The sequence below is a fragment of the Engraulis encrasicolus genome, chromosome 17, assembly GCF_034702125.1.
Source record: "Engraulis encrasicolus isolate BLACKSEA-1 chromosome 17, IST_EnEncr_1.0, whole genome shotgun sequence".
Lineage (NCBI taxonomy): Eukaryota > Metazoa > Chordata > Actinopteri > Clupeiformes > Engraulidae > Engraulis > Engraulis encrasicolus.
In genome coordinates, this window is record NC_085873.1 from 42277724 (window position 1) to 42288191 (window position 10468).

Here is a 10468-nt window from a genome sequence, read left to right on the forward strand (position 1 = left end):
ATAACAACAGTATTACTGCGCAAGATTCATCATCTTTTCAGATTTTGAAACTGAAGCCATTATGCATTTTGTTCTGAAGGCTTGTCCTATATTTTGCTGAGGAATAAGAGGCATTTCTCCTCAGCTGTTTCTCTTATGTAAACCATGCAGCGGTCGGACCCAAGCATGTGTAGGTTTGTGCTAGGCCCCGGCCACGGCTGGCATGACATAAGCTGATTCTACAAATAAATGCTCCTTCCTGTAGTTGGCAAAGGAGAAAAAAAGCGGGTTACAAGTACATAATGTGCAATAAGTACTAAAAATAACTACTGAACGGTGGGTGATTTGGCACCGTACGCCAATACACCTGACCTGACCATGTACGGCAGTGGTGGGCAATTATTTTGGCTCAAGGGCCACATTGGGTGTAGAATACTGACCAAAGGGCCAGATGTTGCAGACAACTTGCCCTTGTCAAAAATAAGAAATAGTGCTACCAAACATAACTTGTGCCATTCCTGGACATTGTAATGAAAAGTATTAAGATGTAGCCTATGTTCCTGACAAGACCCCTGTTTTAGGTAGCCATTTGAGTGACCATCTGAATTTGGATTTAAAATTGGTCTTTCTTGAAAAGGCTCTGCGGGCCACATGAAATGGCTTAGCGGGCCGCATTTGGCCCCTGCACCTGAGTTTGCCCTCTGATGTACAGGCAACACTGCCCACGGCGACCCAGGTTCCAATCCCTCTCTCCCAATACTTTGTGGTCTTTCCTCAACATCCTATCGCAATAGGAAAAAGCCAAAAAAACCCAGTTGAACAGCTATATGAAAGTACCTGGGCTCCTTTTGCAGAACCCGTGGCCTAGATATGAAAAAGACTCAGTCAGGAGGACTCAGGCAGTCAAAGCAGGTTTGGCGGATAACAAAAAAAAATGAAGCATGACTGCTTTCAACAGGAGGCCCTTTCATGATCAGCATTTCAGAAATAGTTCGCCTTTGCACACCTCTGCAATCCGATGGATAGATGTGCTGGATATAACCATGGGTGTCATTGAAAAGGATAAGAGAAATCCTGCACACTGTCCATTCCACATACGTGTAGTCAGGGCTCTATTTAACACCAGCCAACTGGGCCCTGCAGTGGCCAACCAGTAGGGCACTCGTCTGCCATGCAACTGGCCCACGTTCGATTCCCGGTCAGGGTCCTTTGCCGGCCCTTCCCCGTCTCTCTCTCTCCCCACTCGCTTCCTGTCACCACCTTCACTGTCCTATCATAAATAAAGTTATAAAAAAAAAAAAACCAAAAAAGTATCTAACATCAGCCAACCGGCCAAATGCTGTTGAAATTTCAGTTTGGCTGGTAGAAAAGACCAACTTACTAACACTATCCACTTTGACCCTTAGTGAGTGGGTGTTTAGCTAGTAAGAGAAACATCTACTGGCCATTTGGCAGGTGACGAAAAAAGTGAATTTAGAGCCCTGCATGTAATTTAATGCAACGTCTCGGTCATGCCGACTGTGCTCATCGTTTCGGACTTTCTAGCTTGTTCTTGACTGTGTACCTTTTCTTCCCTGCCTGATCTGAGCATATTTGTGCAATGAACAGAGATAACATCGGCAACAAGAAAACACGCAAACACAAACACACTCCCCACCACAACAACATATTTAGATGTTATCTAACAAACAAACAGACTGAATCCAGATAAACCCAGAAATACTCTGGAGAATTACATCACCAATCACACACACACACACACACACACACACACACACACACACACACACACACACACACACACACACACACAGAGACACACACACACACACACACACACACACACACACACACACACACACACACACACACACACACACACACACACACACACACACACACACTTTGTTGCCATATGGTCCACGTTTGTTGTTGGCCATTTGATTATGTGCCTTGTGCACGTAGCCTACTATTAGCCTCGAAAACAGAAGCAGGCCCAAACGGACAAAAGAAATGGCTTGTTGGGCAGGTGATTATCTTAGGTCGTAGACAATAGAAACAGGGGCCTGTTCAGGAGTAAACCAGGTTAAGTTAAGAGGTAGATCATCTAATAGAAGAGCCTGGAGTCCTCATTTTCTTAAGAATAGTAGTAGTAGGCCTATAGGCCCCAGGTATGCTACCACAGCTGGGAACAAAAACAGACACAAGAAATGAGTTGCTTGGATAAGGTACATCCAGTGGTGTGTACTGTGTAGTCTACTTTTTTGAGGTGGCCGGGTATACTGTATATTCGAGCATTTTTGTGGCGGGTATGGGTATACTGTGCTTTTTGCATTTGTTAATTTTGAGAAGCACATTGAGTTGCACCTGTGTATGAAATGCGCAATACAAATAAACTTGCCTTGCCTTGCCTTGTGCTGTTCTAAATACTGAATCAATCAATTTCAGGTGGGTATACTGAAAACCCTGACATTTTCAGGTGGCTATACTGATACTTGTGTTCTACGTAGACAGCACACCACTGGGTATATCACCATCTCAGCACAGCCTTCATACTTACAGCACAATGGTGCTGTGTGTGTCTGTGTGTGTGTGTGTGTGTGTGTGTGTGTGTGTGTGTGTGTGTGTGTGTGTGTGTGTGTGTGTGTGTGTGTGTGTGTGTGTGTGTGTGTGTGTGTGTGTGTGTGTGTGTGTGTCTGGGCTAATCTGTCACCCTCCTGCAAGCTAGGGTGTCATGACATTAGGCCTGCATAATCCAATCATCCAGTCATTCACATCTAGGTGAAGGGAGGGACGTTATGTCACAGCGTGGAGGAATAAAAAACTGAAACCGCAGGGTTTTTTTTTCCTTGTCCTATTCTGTAACTCCTACACAATGTTCTGAACATACAAGCATACAGAACATTCATGACAGCGCTGACTGAGCACACATGAGCGCGCGCGCACACACACACAGCATATTAGAGCTCACAAATCTGCGAACAAGAAAAGAAATCTCCTGTGATTGCATTCAGAACTCTGTGTGTGTGTGTGTGTGTGTGTGTGTGTGTGTGTGTGTGTGTGTGTGTGTGTGTGTGTGTGTGTGTGTGTGTGTGTGTGTGTGTGTGTGTGTGTGTGTTGATTACACCGCGTACTGAAGGGTTTACACTGCCCTGCCCTTGTCCCTCACTTGGTTGAAAGAATTGAAAATGCTCCGAGCTTTAGTGCTTAATCTGTGCAGAGGTCAAACCAAAAGACCCCATCGCAGGCAGGCAGTTAGAGCCCTTGCTTGCTGCTTGCGGCTTCCACACTCGGGTCAACCTCGCTAGGGGCAAGGACAGACAGACTCACAGTGCTCTCCACATCACGTCCCCGAACGAGGTCCATATCACGTAGGCTACGCAGTCATAAGCAGACAGACAGACATTTAACCTACAAGAATTTCTGCCTCAACTAACTGGACAATGCATAGCTAGCAAGAACTCTACAGAGGAATGGCTGTGCAAACAGTGATGGCTAGACTTTCCATTTGCAAAAAAAGACTACAATTCGTATAGGCATGACAGGCTACAGAGTGGACATTCAAACAGCTTCCAGTGATCCCAAACAAGGCTATTAAATGCAGTGAAGCAAACGATGGTTCGAAATTAAACTCTCCATACAGTTGCAGCAGGACTCAGCGATTCCTAAACAGCTGCTTCATCCATTGCCTCTCAGCTGTAACAACAGTTCAATTGATCGATGAGTACCATCAGGGAAGCGAATCGATACGCATTTTGCTAACAGAGGCGGTGTAGAAAACAATAACTTGACTATGCAATATGATTAGGCGCTCATTCGAGACCCCGCATTCTGTGTGGACAAAAATAAGACAGCTCACATGTTATGCAATTACTCCCGTAGTTGGCAGTGTCGAATAGCGTTTAGTCTACTGACCTACTTTGTCTACGCCATACTTGTGACCAGCCACCTGATGTGTCAGCGGCACACATCCATTCAGGTGAGTGTGACCTGTCGTCGTCTTGTTGGCGCCTTTCTCTCTCATCATCACGGGTCCAGGCCCACAAGACCCACGGTTGCCTACGACCGAACCGGTGACCTCCAGTCTGTCCAGTGTCAGAGATGTGTCCATCATGCGATGCTGTGTCGTCGACATTAGTAAGCTTGTTGGACTCAAAAATGTTTTCAGTGGCTCGTCCGTATGGGAGTGGACATCAGGCGCTCGCGCGAGCTATATTTCACATACTCTGACACAGAAGAATCCAGGCAGCCCCTCGCGACATGTCTACAGTCGAGTCACAGAGCAGCCTCAATAACGATGCTGTGTGTGGGAGATCCGAAATAATGACCACGCAGACGTTCCGAAGTGCTGCTTTTATAATTTTCCCATTTCAGACGACCACATGAAATACAGGCAGGCCACATCCCACTTCCTCACTTCAGCACTCCGCCTCGATGATTACAGCAATAAAGCGGAGATCTGAGCCATGTGTAATCCCAAAAGGGACAGAAATGCACCCAGACCCTGTTCCGGTCGCCGACGATTCGGTAGTGCTGGGGAAACAAATGCATAATAAAGCGAGCTCGAGCTCCGTTGTTGTTTGCTGCTGCTTACGCATCCCACAAGGCGAGTAGCGTGACGCACCCCCTGACGCAAAACCACAAGGTTTGCTCGCTCTTTCCTCGTCCAGATAAAAGACGCACGGGACAAAACATCCACAACCTCTCTCTATCCGATGGTCTTGGTAGTCCTTCAATTCCACGAATAAACCAGAAGAAAACAATAATCACTCCGCGAAGACTGTCGTTGCTTCTTGTGTGCACGTCAAAGTGCTGTGGTGCGTTGCCTGCTGCTCACACTCACTCGACTGGTTTGTTGGTCGTCGTTTTGCGACATTGCCAGAACTGTCGTAATAAAAAAACAGTTGACGACTTTCTTTTCTTTTCCTTCTCTTGCAACAAGCACCAAGCACCCAATGCAAATGTATGCAAAAACTGACACACAAAAAAGACGAAAGGCAAAGTTTCATAGGAGTGGGCTACATATAATTTCCCTGTGATTCATAATATTTTTTACGTTTTTTATTATTATTTTAAAGGTGCACTGTGTAATATTTTAGTAGGCCTAGTTGATTTCCAGAATTCATGCCACCCATTCAGAAATATTACCATTTCAACGAATAGGCTAGGCTACTTACCAGTTACCAACACCATCAAATTCTAAGTAGGCCTAGGCCTATTCATTATGACTGGGAAAATTGAACTTTTCATAAATGAAAATAATATGTTTTCCTTGGTCTGCCATTTTGAATGTCCAGAAATACACATTTTTAGCTGCTAAACTGACTGTGCTTTGGTCATACTACTAAATATTTTATTAGACCTACTTCGTTAAAATTCATGGAAAGATCCAATTTGGCAATAGACAGCACAATTTCAATGAATAGCATAGTTGCAATACCTTCTCTGACCACCAGTGCACCTTAAAATAAACTTCTCACAACTGCATAAATCTGTTATCTTTATCTGGTTCTTTTGTGTGTGTGTGTGTGTGTGTGTGTGTGTGTGTGTGTGTGTGTGTGTGTGTGTGTGTGTGTGTGTGTGTGTGTGTGTGTGTGTGTGTGTGTGTGTGTGTGTTTTCTGTCTGATTGTACTGGTCTGTCCTGATGTGTGTCTTTTATGTGTACTATCTGTATTGTGTGACTGTGGACCAAGAGCCTGGCGAATAAACTTGAATTGAAAAAAAAAAACCCTGAAGTGTCTTGTATGCCGTCGGCCTAAATTGTGACTTGGCCTACCTGTCCTTTTGCTTATGTAGGAAAATGTAATGGAAAATCCACAGCAGGATAATTGCTTGAGCCAATGGAAAGTTTTGTCAACAATGCATTTAAATTACTTGTTATCAGCAACAAAATTGCTTGTTTACTAACAGGTTGTGAGATAAAGCATCCCAGCTTGTTCTCAAGAGATTCACATGAGCCGGACCAATTAAAATTTAATCAGTCAGTGATTTAGCCATCAGTCATTCAGAACAGGACATTTTCTGCAGACATTTCCTATTTCCTCTAGGAAAGTCTTGAACAGGGTTGCCAGATGAGGCTGATGATTTGCAACCCAAAAAAAGCTCAAAACCCGCCTGGAAGTACTAAATCCCACATAATTCTATTAATTTTTATGACCAAATGGGCATTCTTTTCTGTTAAGTGCCATTTTTACCCACAGACGGTCATCCTAAGCAGCCCAATTGGGCAGGAAACTACCCAATCTGGCAACACCGGTCTTGAATAGGAAAAGGCTTGGGCTTAGCCTCATGAGGCTTAAAGTGGATTCCAATATGCAGACTTCCGTCCTTCCTTGCTCCCTTGCCTGCTTGTGACCTCATGATGATGTCACTGACCACAGAAAATTAATCCAATATCTTTCAAAAGCACAATTCTAATATCGTTTTCTCATTTGCAATTGGGATGGTGAAAGAAAAACAGTCCTCCAAAAGTTGTTGTGGCTAGACTGACAGCTGGGAAACTTAATTGTTCTCTCCACGGAGGCTGGGCCAGGAGGCTGGACGAGGAGACAAGCGCAAGTGGAGGACGGGAGTGTGCATATTGGAATGCACTCTTAGCCTCAGCCTGTTCTTATATTGTGTTATACATCAGTGGTTCTTAACCTGGGGTGCGGGCACCCCCTGGGGTTGCGCCAGACATTACAGGGGGCGCACGGAATAATGTTTGTGTTGAGGTTGTGACCAAAATTCAGCTTGGGAACATTATAATTAGGCCAAATCTAAACCAAATCAAAACACGTTTTGATCCACATTTAAAGTCATTAAGCTTTTCATTAATATCTCAAGCAAAAATCATTGTGATTCATCATTAAAATCCTTTTTTGCTCCTTATACACATTATACATGTTGGGTTGGGGGTGCACGGCTAGTCTTGGGAACAGGTAAGCTGGTGCGCTGAGAAAATAAGGTTAAGAACCACTGCTATACATGATCTTTGTGCAGTTGTGGAACAACTGCACACAGGGCCCCAGCAGGTGAAAAACGCTGCAGGTCCCCCCATACAGCCTAAAAAGGTCATAATGGGGCCCACACCAGTGCGGTAAGGTGCTGGGCCCAGGTGAAATTGCCCTGCTTAACCCCCTTTTTTAACCTTTCCGTCCTTGTTGTGCTCTTCTACATTGGTGCCAATGCGCTTTGTGGCTGGCACACTCCTTTGGATTTTTTTTCTTTTTTATGTTCTTTTTACGGTTTATTCATTCATTGGCATGATGACGTGGTGATGCACCCTTGAACTGGTTGGCCACACAATGGGTTCGTTCATGATGAAGCCGAGATGCTTTTGCTAGGCGCATGTGCATTTGCGCATGTGCACTTTGCCAGTTTGATGCATTTTGGTTAGAAAATTCAAACTGGCAAAGTGCGCATGCGCCGCTAGCAAAAGCATCACGGTTTCATCACGCGGCACCAGCCCATTCACTGACATCTGTAAACACGTTAGGCTCGTTCGTGACGACGCAGTAAGATTTTTGCTAGGCAGTGGGCATGCGCACTTTGCCAGTTTGATGCATTGTGGTTATAAAATTCTAACCAGAATGCATCAAACAGGCAAAGTGCACATACCCACTGCCTAGAAAAAATCTTACTGCTACATCACGGACGAGCCTGTTGTCTCACACACCCCTAAAACGTTTGCACTGCACCCCACTTCAGCTCCTCCTCCCACCTGTCCCACCCCCACAAATGATGTGTAGATTACACTGGTGCAGCTCATCGTCTCGTGCAAATTTGTGCTTTTAAATGTCACTATCCACGTTGTGACGGCTTGCTCTCACTGACTTAGAGATAGATTGTTTATTTGTCCTTTCGGAAAATTGTTCTGTGCCATTTTCAGTGCATCTGATACAATTACAAAGACATTACAATAAACAAGAACACAATAGACAAACACAACCCCCCACCCCCCTCCCCTCCCTCTATAGGACAAAAAGACAGGTTGACAAAAAAAACAACATAGACACAGTAAAGTGCAGTATTCAGTACCAAAGTGCAATGTGCTATTCAGTCTAAGTTACAGTTGTCTTATTTAGCATAGTAGGTATAAATGATTGGCGGGCTCTGTTTGAAGGCATCCTAAACCTCCTACCTGAGGGCAACAACTCATATGCTTGCTGTAAGGGGTGTGAGAGATCCTCACATATGGTATTTGCCTTCTTTACCACCCTTGCTTGAACAGTCATGCTATTTAGTGGCTGGCAAGCAATCTTGCTGGCCATGTTGATTATCTTATGCAGCTTATTTTTAATTAACAACAGACAGGGAGAAGTACCAGGCCACAGAACAGAAACATAAAATGCTCTCAACAAAAGAATGATAAAAAACCTGCATCATATCCACTTTAAATTGTCTTAGCTTTCGCATGAAGTACAGTCTCTGCATTCCCTTTTTGTAAATAGTCTCGGTGTTACAGCTCCAAGTTAATTTATCATCTATTACAGTTCCCAAATATTTATAGTTTTTCACCACCTCAATGTCTTCCCCATGTATGACCATGTTCTGATGGGTGTGTCTCCCCGTTCTAAAATCCACAATGAGTTCTTTTGTCTTTCTTGTATTTAGAAAAAGACAGCTGGACTCACACCACTCTACAAACTGATCCACCCAGGCCCTGTATTGGGTCTCATTGCTGTCTTTAATTAACCTCACTATGGCTATATCGTCTGCACATTTAATCGTGACATGATCAGTAGTATTGCTTCTACACTCATTTGTGTAGTGTAAACACAGGGGAAATTACACTCCCTTGTGGAGCCCCTTACTTTGCAATGTCGATTGACACATGTTGGTCCCTAATTTCTAACTAGAGTGCATTGTAATTTTGCAGTGTGCATGCACGCTGCGCAGACTGCTGCAAAATCAGCCATCAAGAACGAGCCCATTTTCTACAACTCTGAGGAGGTAAAGAACTTACACCTTAAAGGTCCAGGATGTAAGCCTGTGGTGTGACTACAGTCAAATGAATAAGGGGCATTACAAAACAGAAAACTATAAAATAAAACATTTAGGAAAAACAATAAGAAAAAAACTTGAGAATGACACATATCTTCAAATAGAAACACCCATGAAAGATTGGGGTGCGCCCTGCCGTGGCCAACCTAGGGCACCCATCTGCCATGCGACCAACTCGGGTTCGATTCCTGGTCTGGGTCATTTGCCGACCCCTCCCCATCTCTCTCCCCATTCACTTCCTGTCCACCTCTCAAACTGCCCTGTCATCAATAAAGTTGTAAAAGACCAAAACAAAATCTTTTGTTTTCCTTTAAAAAAAAAGAAAGATTGGGGGGAATACATTTTTCATGTGGGATCCTCATTATGTAAAAAGATCTGATGTCACAGTCCTCATTTATCCCCCTTGGCGGTAAGGTCCTATTACTGAATCCAGAATGTTTTTTTTGTTTGCTTGTTTTTTTTTTTTTTTAATCATATTCTACCCCTAAAAGCTGAGGGAGGGTGACCTTATTGATGAAAGTGAACTGCCAGGGGATTTCTTTAGTTGTTGATATTATTTCTGTGTTCACTCACTGATTCTTAGGTAGGCTATTTCAAGGGCCCTATCAGATTCCACTTTCCCACAGGGGCATTTGATCAGGTAAACAAACTACATTGATTGTTGTGCATGTGATTTTACTCTTTACCCGTTATGGGGTGGGTAAAGGATTGGCACTTATGTGTAAAATTATCTTGTGCACAACGACGTCCATATTGCTATAATCAGGGATTTATTAGGCCTATTTCGTTAATCCTATCAGCTCAAGAACAGTACAATGTACTACAGGGCCAGACCAGCAGGTGGAGTAGTCTGTGATCAGGCGCGAATTGAATTGTCCCTTTTGACACACCGTACAGCCATATAAAGCCTTCCTTGGCGGAAGTACCGCCCCTTTTCCCCCCTTGCTTGCCGACTGTGTAAGGAACTATTTTTGTTACACTGGAAAATCCAACTAATATCTCACTGCATCGTCCTTTATTTTTAAAATACATATACATGCAATGCTTTGTGAAAGACTTTTCTTGTTATTTGTGATCCCATTTGTGAACTAAGCTATTCGATGTTGGCGTAGTGACTAAATTCTTGTCACGTCTCTCTCTGTCCACAGGGTACAGTCAGCCGCCTGAGCAAACATGGTGAGTTTCCACGCTTTTGAGCTTATAATGGGCACTGAATGAGTGTGAAACACCGATACCGCCGTAAATTGCTACACATCTATCCATAACAGCTTACCGGTATTAAAGTCGCTGTTTCTGGAACCCGCATTCCCAAACTCCGTGGGAAGAGCTGTTAGCTTTGGTGGCTAAGTAATCAAGGCTAACTTATGATGGTTGAGATATTCGCCCAATGCCGATGTTCTGCATCAAAAAAACAACAGTCCTGGTGGCCAGATACTTATTTTTCTTTCTAAGCATTGTTAACCCACGGCCACCATTGCACGTTTTGCTCCATCAATAATGACA

The 10468-nt window shown here is 43.9% G+C and overlaps 1 protein-coding gene across 1 annotated transcript in view; it reads right to left on the reverse strand.

The window, feature by feature from the left end:
* The window catches only part of LOC134466878 (inositol polyphosphate multikinase-like), a 46865-nt gene extending 42049 nt beyond the window's left edge, over positions 1-4816 (reverse strand). Inside the window, exon 1 of the mRNA XM_063220778.1 lies at positions 3895-4816. Coding sequence (XP_063076848.1) covers positions 3895-4114 — 220 coding nt within the window. The 5' untranslated portion in view covers positions 4115-4816. The remainder of the gene's footprint in view (positions 1-3894) is intronic.
* Between the last annotated feature and the right edge of the window lie 5652 nt (positions 4817-10468).